At 44.8% G+C, this 12,066-nt stretch overlaps 1 protein-coding gene across 3 annotated transcripts in view; it reads right to left on the bottom strand.

Moving 5' to 3' along the window:
• Window positions 1-12,066, bottom strand: part of ankrd28b (ankyrin repeat domain 28b) — a 232,673-nt gene that overhangs the window by 35,246 nt on the left and 185,361 nt on the right. For all 3 annotated transcript variants that reach the window (XM_041184421.1, XM_041184422.1, XM_041184420.1), the window contains exons 19-20: window positions 10,019-10,106; window positions 6,385-6,499 (exon numbers count right to left, since the gene is read on the bottom strand). In XM_041184421.1, the coding sequence (XP_041040355.1) occupies window positions 6,385-6,499; window positions 10,019-10,106 (203 nt within the window). The remainder of the gene's footprint in view (window positions 1-6,384; window positions 6,500-10,018; window positions 10,107-12,066) is intronic.

Genomic DNA, 12,066 nt, shown 5'->3' with positions numbered 1-12,066 from the left:
AGCGAGGTCAACAGGTCATGGTGAAGGTAGATAAAAACAAAAAAACTGCGGATGCTGGAAATCCAGAACAAAAACAGAATTACCTGGAAAAACTCAGCAAGTCTGGCAGCATCGGCGGAGAAGAAAAGAGTTGACGTTTCGAGTCCTCATGACCCTTCGACAGAACTTGAGTTCGAGTCCAAGAAAGAGTTGAAATATAAGCTGGTTTAAGGTGTGTGTGTGGGGGGCAGAGAGAGAGAGAGAGAGAGAGAAGTGGAGGGGGGGTGTGGTTGTAGGGACAAACAAGCAGTGATAGAAGCAGATCATCAAAAGATGTCAAAAACAATAGTACAAAAGAACACATAGGTGTTAAAGTTGGTGATATTATCTAAACGAATGTGCTAATTAAGAATGGATGGTAGGGCACTCAAGGTATAGTTCTAGCGGGGGTGGGGAGAGCATAAAAGATTTTAAAATATTTAACAATAATGGAAATAGGTGGGAAAAGAAAAATCTATACAATTTATTGGAAAAAAAAGGAAGGGGGAAACAGAAAGGGGGTGGGGATGGGGGAGGGAGCTCACGACCTAAAGTTGTTGAATTCAATATTCAGTCCGGAAGGCTGTAAAGTGCCTAGTCGGAAGATGAGGTGTTGTTCCTCCAGTTTGCGTTGGGCTTCACTGGAACAATGCAGCAAGCCAAGGACAGACATGTGGGCAAGAGAGCAGGGTGGAGTGTTAAAATGGCAAGCGACAGGGAGGTTTGGGTCATTCTTGCGGACAGACCGCAGGTGTTCTGCAAAGCGGTCGCCCAGTTTACGTTTGGTCTCTCCAATGTAGAGGAGACCACATTGGGAGCAACAAATGCAGTAGACTAAGTTGGGGGAAATGCAAGTGAAATGCTGCTTCACTTGAAAGGAGTGTTTGGGCCCTTGGACGGTGAGGAGAGCGGAAGTGAAGGGGCAGGTGTTGCATCTTTTGCGTGGGCATGGGGTGGTGCCATAGGAGGGGGTTGAGGAGTAGGGGGTGATGGAGGAGTGGACCAGGGTGTCCCAGAGGGAGCGATCCCTACGGAATGCCGATAGGGGGGGTGAAGGGAAGATGTGCTTGGTGGTGGCATCATGCTGGAGTTGGCAGAAATGGCGGAGGATGATCCTTTGAATGCGGAGGCTGGTGGGGTGATAAGTGAGGACAAGGGGGACCCTATCATGTTTCTGGGAGGGAGGAGAAGGTGTGAGGGCGGATGCGCGGGAGATGGGCCGGACACGGTTGAGGGCCCTGTCAACGACCGTGGGTGGAAAACCTCGGTTAAGGAAGAAGGAGGACATGTCAGAGGAACTGTTTTTGAAGGTGGCATCATCGGAACAGATGCGACGGAGGCGAAGGAACTGAGAGAATGGGATGGAGTCCTTACAGGAAGCGGGGTGTGAGGAGCTGTAGTCGAGGTAGCTGTGGGAGTCGGTGGGTTTGTAATGGATATTGGTGGACAGTCTATCACCAGAGATTGAGACAGAGAGGTCAAGGAAGGGAAGGGAAGTGTCAGAGATGGACCATGTGAAAATGATGGAGGGGTGGAGATTGGAAGCAAAATTAATAAATTTTTCCAAGTCCCGACGAGAACCGTTTGTCAGGACCTGGAAAAATTTATTAATTTTGCTTCCAATCTCCACCCCTCCATCATTTTCACATGGTCCATCTCTGACACTTCCCTTCCCTTCCTTGACCTCTCTGTCTCAATCTCTGGTGATAGACTGTCCACCAATATCCATTACAAACCCACCGACTCCCACAGCTACCTCGACTACAGCTCCTCACACCCCGCTTCCTGTAAGGACTCCATCCCATTCTCTCAGTTCCTTCGCCTCCGTCGCATCTGTTCCGATGATGCCACCTTCAAAAACAGTTCCTCTGACATGTCCTCCTTCTTCCTTAACCGAGGTTTTCCACCCACGGTCGTTGACAGGGCCCTCAACCGTGTCCGGCCCATCTCCCGCGCATCCGCCCTTACACCTTCTCCTCCCTCCCAGAAACATGATAGGGTCCCCCTTGTCCTCACTTATCACCCCACCAGCCTCCGCATTCAAAGGATCATCCTCCGCCATTTCCGCCAACTCCAGCATGATGCCACCACCAAACACATCTTCCCTTCACCTCCCCTATTGGCATTCTGTAGGGATCGCTCCCTCCGGGACACCCTGGTTCACTTCTCCATCACCCCCTACTCCTCAACCCCCTCCTATGGCACCACCCCATGCCCACGCAAAAGATGCAACACCTGCCCCTTCACTTCCGCTCTCCTCACCGTCCAAGGGCCCAAACACTCCTTTCAAGTGAAGCAGCATTTCACTTGCATTTCCCCCAACTTAGTCTACTGCATTTGTTGCTCCCAATGTGGTCTCCTCTACATTGGAGAGACCAAACGTAAACTGGGCGACCGCTTTGCAGAACACCTGCGGTCTGTCCGCAAGAATGACCCAAACCTCCCTGTCGCTTGCCATTTTAACACTCCACCCTGCTCTCTTGCCCACATGTCTGTCCTTGGCTTGCTGCATTGTTCCAGTGAAGCCCAACGCAAACTGGAGGAACAACACCTCATCTTCCGACTAGGCACTTTACAGCCTTCCGGACTGAATATTGAATTCAACAACATTAGGTCGTGAGCTCCCTTCCCCATCCCCACCCCCTTTCTGTTTCCCCCTTCCTTTTTTTTCCAATAAATTATATAGATTTTTCTTTTCCCACCTATCTCCATTATTTTTAAATATTTTAAAATCTTTAATGCTCTCCCCACCCCCGCTAGAGCTATACCTTGAGTGCCCTACCATCCATTCTTAATTAGCACATTCGTTTAGATAATATCACCAACTTTAACACCTATGTGTTCTTTTGTATTATTGTTTTTGACATCTTTTGATGATCTGCTTCTATCACTGCTTGTTTGTCCCTACAACCACACCCCCCCCCCAATTCTCTCTCTCTCTCTCTCCCCGCCCCCCACACACACACCTTAAACCAGCTTATATTTCAACTCTTTCTTGGACTCGAACTCAAGTTCTGTCGAAGGGTCATGAGGACTCGAAACGTCAACTCTTTTCTTCTCCGCTGATGCTGCCAGACCTGCTGAGTTTTTCCAGGTAATTCTGTTTTTGTTCATGGTGAAGGTAGAGTCCAGCAGACAGGGAAGAGACTGGGTGAGTGTATAAGAGATGTTAGAGTACTGGTATTTCAAATAAGGTGTTAAACAAAGAGTCCCTGTTGCTCGTCTATTCACAACGGCTTGCTGAGGCAGTTATGCATTGTGACACTGTGCATGCACAGTGACTTTGTAATGATGTTTGCAACTAACATTTTCTCTTCCGCCTTCAGATGCTTCATCCTCATGATGCACCACGTAGCCCAAGGGCCCTCCCTTGACCCCGGAGGAGGAGTCATGGACAGCTGCACCAACGGCACATTCTGTCTCCTTCCCAAGCACCACCTCAGGCACAGGCACGTCGGTGGGCAATAGTGCGTCAGATCAAATGAGGGCGCATAGTGATGAGGGCACATCAAACTCACATGAGGAGCTGGCGGAGACAGAGAGTCCACAGGGCACCTGCAGTCACAGGAATGCTGTAGACCAGGACCATACTGAATCCGAGGCAGACGATGAGCCTGTGGAATCGCCCATCTGGCAGCAAATGCTGGATGTCTAGTGGATGCGCGAGAAGAGCTAACAGAGATCTCCAAGGGTCTACATTTCGTGGTCTGTCTTGGAGGATTCCATGAGGAGCTTAAGCACTGAGTTGACCAGCAGCTCCAAAAGCACAGCCTCTGCCATACAGAGAGTGGCGACTCTCACGGAGAGGCAGCTCCAGGAACAGAATCAGGGGTTTCTGGGGTTGCTTTCAGACCTGTAAGCTCTCACACTGGCAATGACCTCAGCATGTCAATGCCAGTGTGACGGATGGACGAGGTACCTAGTAACTCTGCTGGGTGCCCATCCATCGATGGTGAGCAGGGAGGTTCAAACCAACCTCATGTTGGTGGACAAGCTGCAGCTTGCATCTACAGGCATTTCTCAGGGCACTCCGAACGATAGCAGCAGATCAGATCCTCCGCTCCTCTGGCAGTGACTGTCGCATCTGATGAGGATGTGACAACTGAGGTGTGCCCAGCCATGGCGCTGTATGCTCCCACCTAGACGGTGCCAGCTGTCAAGGTCATCAAGGCTGACAGGATTTCAGAGTGAGGACTGGGGGGGTGGCACCAAGACACAGCACTTGCAAACAAAAGTTTGCCACTTTAAACACAAGAGGGATTGCCGCTTGGTGTAACTTTCGACGTGTGTTCTATATATATATATATATATATATATATATATATATAAAAATAAATATGTGTATATCTCATTGTGTGTAATGGCCTGAACGTGCTTCATGTTTTTCAGAGGTGATGGGCCTGGGAGTTGCATGTGACACAGGGGAGGGACTGCAAACTCCATTTCAGAGGCTGTAATTTAACTTAAGGGTGACAGGATGGTTTCATCAGGAATGATCAATAAGGTGGCATCATCCTTATATCAAGGAGGATATTGAAGTGCTCCCCCAATAGGCCCAGACAACAGAACCTCATCTTGAGTAGCCTAATAGTCCTGTCAATTACTGCCCTTGTGGAGGCATGACTTCAATTATAGCTCTTCTCCATTTCTGCCCTTGGGTTTCTGAGTGGCGTCATAAGCCACCTTTCCAGGGGATTGCCTGTGTCACCCAGAAGCCAACCATCCAAGTGAGCTGCAGCTATGAAGAACCTTGGCACCTGGGCGTGTCAGAGCTTCCAGGATACCTGGCGCATATCTGCAATATCTGAGCCCTGTGGTCACAAAGAATCTTGATGAAGGCACCTGATTCACTTGCAGGCACCTTTATGGCCACATGCATGTAATCTGTGGCCCCTCTGGATGCTGAGAAACCCAGCAATTTCAGCGAAGCCTCTGGCATGCTGAGCTTGGCTGGATTTGTTGGTCCGGAAGTGAATGAAGTTACTGACCCATCTGAGCAGAGCGTTGGTGACCAGCTTGACGCAACTGTGGGCAGCCTATTGGGAGGGATCACATAGGTCTCCCACTGAGCCCTGGACAGAATCTGTGGCAAAGAAATTCAGGGCTACTGTAAGCTTAAGAGCCACTGGGATAGGATGGTCACCCACAGAGTTTGTGGTGATCTCTGGGCCAATCATCTCACATATGGAGGTCACAGTGCCTCTGTAGAGGCAGAGCTTCCTTCAGCACTGGACCTCAATCATGTCCAGGAAGCAAGAGTGTTGCATATAAACTCTGCCTGCTGGATAATGGCAGTTTCTGCAGGCCCTTCTGCCTTGCAGTTCCTGCTAGCCCTGCACTCCTTTTCCTATAGGTCGCACTCTGGGATGCTGCCTGTGGGCACCCTCTTCATTCTGGCCCTCTCCTCCTCTTCTGAGGAGGTCCCTCCAGCAGAGTAGACAATCCCTATTTTCTTAAAGAAGACTGCACAGAATCTTGGCAGAAAACCACAAAATACCAGAAACTATCTGTAAACCAACTCCAATGAATTTACAGCAAAACTCGTACTTACTCAGCTTGCCAAGATTCTGTTCACCTTTCATCCCACTCTGGATTCGGGTTCATGAAAAATGTGAAGGCCGAATGGCCCGTGCTCTGAGCATGTAAAATGACTGTGAATTGCCTTTTTAATTTGCTTAATTGCCCCTTTAATTGTTGCCAAGCGTGCACTCCTGAGGTCAGCGCATGCCATTTTATGCGAGATCGGGACAGCTGTGCGTCCACTCCAACACCATAAAATTCAAGCCATGCTGTCAAAGACCAATCAGAGTTAACCTGTCAGTTACTTGTGCATTCTCCATGGCAACGCCTCCACCAATCAGAGCTCACTTGCCAACCAAATCAGTACTCACTTCTCATGCAGTATAAATTGTTGCTTCCTTTCGAATTTGGTATTCTTATGAATTGTCCTGATGAGAGCAAGACCAATAGCTTTGACAGCATGTCTCTTTTATCAGCAATATTTAAGTTCTGTACTACCAAACGACTATTATCCAGTTTATTATTTGCCTGCTTGTTCATTCTTAATTCTCTGCTGTGTGATCAACAATTAAAAGGCAGTTAGAAACAAATCAAGCATTAGTAGCAGAGACTGGGCTGCATTATTATTTGCAATTTATATAGCAACAGTAGTCTCTTTCAAAAGCATCTCATATTAGGTCATATTTGAATGATGGCTTCTGTCCATCCTGGGAGACGATGGACTGTGCCCAGGGTGTATGTCACTTCTGTATTGAACATCGTCTGTTGCGGCTGCAGAGGTCAATTTGAGAGTGGAATTCGTGTGTTCATGTTTATATAAAAGCAGAACCATGAAAAAGTACTCACCCCTCTGTGTAACGCAGTTCTCCCCCATTTGTCTTTGGCATCTACGTTTGCACCCTTAAGAAGTGAGCATACACAATCCGTATGTCCATTCAAGACTGACAACATCAGAGGAGTTCTACAACAAAGAAAACAATTCAAACTATAGTTATATGCCAACTTTACATAATATGCAAGATTTTTTTAAAGCAAACATTCAGCATAAGAAAATTACCTCAATTTATTTCATGTATTTTGAGTGCATATTATGGATATAGGTAATAAAAGTAAAATGAACAACAGAACAAAAATATTAATTCACTAAGAGCAATACACTACTAGGGAAATATTTCCTTTTAATTTCAACATTTAAAAAGCGATTCAAATGTAAAACAGGTAAAATATATAACTGCTTAGCATGCGACCTAATTGTTGACAATATAGTAGTCATCATTGTGACCCCATGCCTCTCAAATAATAAGCATTAAGTATGATTTACGAATATAAAATGCTATGAATTGGTCTAATGCCGAGCTTCTGATAGAGTGGTCCTGTAAACCAGCTGTCAGCATATGCAGTTTTTTCCTTTGACCATAAAATTGCTTTTTAAGATTTAAGCATTTCCACTGATCATAAAAACATAAGATGTAGGAGTAAGTAGGCCATTCGGCCCATCGAGTCTGCTCCGCCATTCAATGAGATCATGGTTGATCTGATAATCCTCAACTTCATTTTCCTGCCTTTTCCCCAAGGCTCTCAATTCCCTTACTGATTAACAATCTGTCTATCACAGCCTCTATTATGCTTAATGACCCAGCCTCTACAGCCCTCTGCAGTAAAGAATTCCACTGATTGATTGTCCTCAGAGAAGAAATTCTTCCTTATTTCTTTTTAAATGGGTGACCTTTTATTCTGAAATTATGCCTTCTGCTTCTAGACTCTCCCGTAAGGGGAAACAACCTCTCAGCAACTACCCGGTCAAGCCCCTAAGAATCTTATATGTTTCAATAAGGTCGCCTCTCATTCTTCTAAACTCCAATGAGTACAGGCCCAACTTACTCAACCTCTCCTCATAAGAAAATCCCTCCATACCCAGGACCAACCTAGTGAACCTTATCTGGCCTGCTTTCAATGCCAGTACATTATTCCTTAGATAAGGGGACCAAAACTGTTCACATTATTCTAGGTGTGGTCCAACTAGTGCCTTGTATAGTTTTAGCGAGACTTCCCTATTTTTATACGCCACTCCCTTTGAAGTAAAGGCCAACATTCCATTTGCCTTCTCTATTACCTGCTGAACTTGTATGCTAGCTTTTTATGATTCATGCACGAGGACCCCCAAATCCTTCTGTGCTGCAGCTTTCTGCAGTCTTTCTCCATTTAAATAATATTCAGCTCCTCTATTCTTCCTGCCAAAATGCATAACCTCACATTTTCCCACATTATATTCCATTTCCTAAGATTTTGCCCACTCACTTAACTTGTCTATATCCCTCTGCAGACTCTGTGTCACCTTCATCACTTGCCTTCCCACCTATTTTTGTGTCATCCGCAATCTTGGCAATAATACATTCACTTTCCTCATCCAAATCAATTATATATAGTAAATAATTGTGGCCTCAGCACTGATCCCTGTGGCTAGTTACAGGTTGCCATCCTGAAAATGCCCCCCCTTATCCCAGCTCTCTGTCTTCTATTAGTTAGCCAATCCCTTATCCATGCTAATATGCTTCCCCCAACACCATAGGCTCTTACCTTATTAAGGTAGCCTTATGTGCGTTACCTTATCGAACACCTTTTGGAAATCCAAATATATTATATCTACTGGTTCCCCTTTATCTATCCTGCTTGTTACCTCCTCAAAGAATTCTAATTAATTTGTCAGGCATGATTTCCCTTTCATGAAGTGCTGACTCTACTTGATTATAGTATGTATTTCTAAATGCTCTTCTATTACATCCTTTATAATAGACTAACATTTTCCTTGCATCTAAAAATGCAAAAGCAGCAACAATAATGGTCACACCACAGTAACGATGCCAGTGCCTCTTTCCAATGATTGCTGTCCCATCAATAGTTGAAGCAGTTTGCTAACCTATTTGGCAGTGGCTAGATAGATTAGATACACAACACAATGTAAAGTAGTCTATTAGTGCACGTGCCAATGAACAAACAGATCTGAGATTGGAAAGTATGCTTCTTTTACAAATGTGATTGACCAAACAATTCAAAATGTTCGTACATAATGCTGTTTATATTTAATTGAAAGGATTACCAAGAGAATGGGCAAATGTACATAGTTATTCTACTTCCTACAGTTTCTGCTTTCCACCTTCTAAATCTACATACTTTTCACGTGAGTTTTCTGCCTTTCCTGGCACTCCTCCTCAAGCTGTTAAGTTCGTTTGCAGTACTGTTTCCAAAGTTTTTTAAAAAATGTATTCTTTCATGGGAAACAGAATTACCTGGAAAAACTCAGCAGGTCTGGCAGCATCGGCGGAGAAGAGCAAAGTTGATGTTTCGAGTCCTCATGACCCTTCAACAGAACTGAGGTTCTTCAGTTCTGTTGAAGGGTCATGAGGACTCGAAACGTCAACTTTGCTCTTCTCCGCCAATGCTGCCAGACTTGCTGAGTTTTTCCAAGTAATTCTGTTTTTGTTTTGGATTTCCAGCATCCACAGCTTTTTTGTTTTTATTCTTTCATGGGGTTTGGGTGCCTTTGGCAAGGCCAGCATTTGTTGCCCATCCCTAATTGCCCTTGAAACGAGTGGCTTCATGGGCCATTTCAGAAGAGCAGTTAAGAGCCATCCACAGTGCTGTAGGTCTGGGGTCACAAGCAAGCCAGACCAGGTGAACCAGATGTGTTTTTACGACAATCGATGATAGTTTAATGGTCACCATTACTGAGACTACCTTTGACTTCCAGGCTTATTAGTTGAATTTAAATTCCACCAACTGCTGTGGTGGGATTTGAACCCATGCCGCAGGGGATTTGCCTGAGCCTCTGGAATACTAATCTAGGGACGTTACCACTACCCAACCATCTCCTCCATCGTGTCAGCTCTTTCTCCAAATGGCCATTCTTTATATGAGAATAAAACAGCAAAGCCAGCAAGCATTTGATTAGGAAGGAGGGAAGCACTGCATCTCTGTCCTAACATTCATGCATATGCACTTCCAACACATCACTGAACTAGTTTTTCATTTGGGGGCTGAGATTATTTCTTAATTCTCCTGATCAGAAACCTACTAACTCAGGTGTGCTTTACAGCTGTCTGTATTGCTCAGGTACTCAGTTATTTAATCAGCTCAGCTATCAAGGGAGCACAACTAATTCCTTTAAGCAGTTCTTAGCTGAGAATAATCTTTTGCTGAGTATTTATAGTAAAAGCAAATTTATACACCAAATATTGGCCTGCCACCAGCTACAGAGTGGCTATTCAGTGTAAGCTTCGCATTAGATATATACATAATGGTTATAAAGAGAAAGCAATTTACATTAAATATAACTACTTTTTTTCTATTTTTACCATTCTCCCATAGTAACCTTTTTAAACAACAATAGTCTACAGTTCACTTCTTCCAAGTACTTTCATTTATCCTACACAAAAAATGTCTATTTTTCCTATGGAACATGCAGTAGAAATATTTTACTCACTGTCCATTTCCATCTTGAATGTCCACTGCTGTGTAGAGGTCGGTATTGCCTATTAGGAGCCGTAGACACTCTGAATGGCCATTTGTTGCTGAGAATTTTTAAAAAATTGGAATGATTCATATGCAAAATTTTATATCATTTGCAATTTAAAAAAAAACTGCTACAATGTCCAGCTCCATTCACAACTTGGAAAATTAAGCAGCCCAAAATAGAACCTGAACAACATCTAGTCTTGGGCTGACACGTGCCATAATATTCAAGTCAGGTTTCTGCTGGGCAATGATAACTGCCAATGAATTAAAAAATCCAACAACATGCCCGGACTTTCAACAGCACCTCCACCCCTGAGGTCCCATCATCTAAACCTTTTGGGAAAGGCAGAGGTTGGGAATTTGTATCAAATGACTCACTTCCTGACTCCCCTACATAGAAACATAGAAAATGGGAGCAGGCGTAGGCCATTTGGCCCTTCGAGCCTGCTCTGCCATTCATGATGGTCATGGCTGATCATCCAACTCAACAGCCTGCTCCCGCTTTCTCCCCATATCCTTTGATCCCTTTCACCCCAAGAACTATGTCTAACTCCTTCTTGAAAGCATACAATGTTTTGGCCTCAACTACTTTCTGTGGTAGCGCATTCCACAGGCTCACCACTCTCTGGGTGAAGAAATTTCTCCTCATCTCAGTCCCTGTATCCTCAGACTGTGACCCCCTGGTTCTGGACTCCCCCACCATCGGCAACATCCTTCCTGCATCTACCCTATCAGGTCCTGTTAGAATTTTACAGGTTTCTATGAGATCCCCCTCATTCTTCTGAACACCAGCAAATATAATCCTAACCGACTCCATCTCTCCTCATATGTCAGTCCCGCCATCCCAGGAATCAGTCTGAGAATCCTTCGCTGCACTCCCTCTATAGCAAGGGCATCCTTCCTCAGTTAAGGAGACCAAACCTACACACAATATTCCAAGTGGTATCACCAAGGCCCTATATAATTGCAGCAAGACATCCCTGCTCCTGTACTCGAATCCTCTCACTATGAAGGCCAACAATACCATTTGCCTTCTTTGACACCTGCTGCACCTGCATGCTTACCTTCAGCGACTGGTGAATGACAACACCCAGGTCTCGTTGCACATTCCCCTCTCTCAATTTATAGCCATTCAGATAATAATCTGCCTTCCTGTTTTTGCTACCAAAATGGATAATCTCACATTTATCCACATTATACTGCATCTGCCATGCACTTGCCCACTCACTCAGCTTGTACGCTTCTGCATCACTTTTGTGATGGAACATTCACCATGTGCTGAGGTGGGTGCAGTTGCAACACTGAAGAAACTCATCACTATCCAGGGAAAACAGCCTTGATTGGTTCTCCTATCTATCTTTACCATGTAGATTTGGCTAAATTAGATATAACTATTGTTAAATTGAAAAGGCTGCAGATTAAATTAATATGCAGAATTCAAAAGTCATTTGCTCAATTTTAAGTAACAGACACAAGTTAACATTTTTGTTTACACTATTCTCTTCAATACTCAGCTAAAATTTCATTGATGGGCCTGGCTAGATAGGAACAACAAAAAAAGGGTAACATGTTTGAGGAAGAATTGTGAAGCTTTTAGGATTCAAACAGTATGGCCCCGATCTTCCGAACAGGATCGTAAACCATGTTTCTGAACCTGATCAGACAAAGAAAATGCACACTTACTTTCCACTGATATTTCAGGGATATCTACCTATGGCAGATCTTTCACATCTGACCCAGTGCAACAATTCTTGTAGGGAGCAGTGTGGAGAATCCACATATAAATCACATCCCTTTGTTACAGCACTAGCTGCCGTATCCAGTAAGTAAAGAGTTTAAATGTCTCAAAGTCGATTTGCTAACAGCTACAGAGAGAAGGTAAGGGTGGGCGGGTAGATGTAGAAGGTCTAAGGCTGGCAGGTGGGCAATGGGGCTCGATGGTGAGGGAGCTAGGGAGGCAGGTGAATGACAGGGCTGGAGGGCTGTTGGGTCAGGTCGGGGCTAGTCAGGTCAGGA

The sequence above is a fragment of the Carcharodon carcharias genome, chromosome 3 (genome assembly GCF_017639515.1).
Source record: "Carcharodon carcharias isolate sCarCar2 chromosome 3, sCarCar2.pri, whole genome shotgun sequence".
In the NCBI taxonomy this organism is placed as follows: Eukaryota; Metazoa; Chordata; class Chondrichthyes; order Lamniformes; family Lamnidae; genus Carcharodon; species Carcharodon carcharias.
The sequence above is the reverse complement of the archived record's forward strand: the minus strand, read 5'-3'. Positions and strand labels throughout refer to the sequence as shown.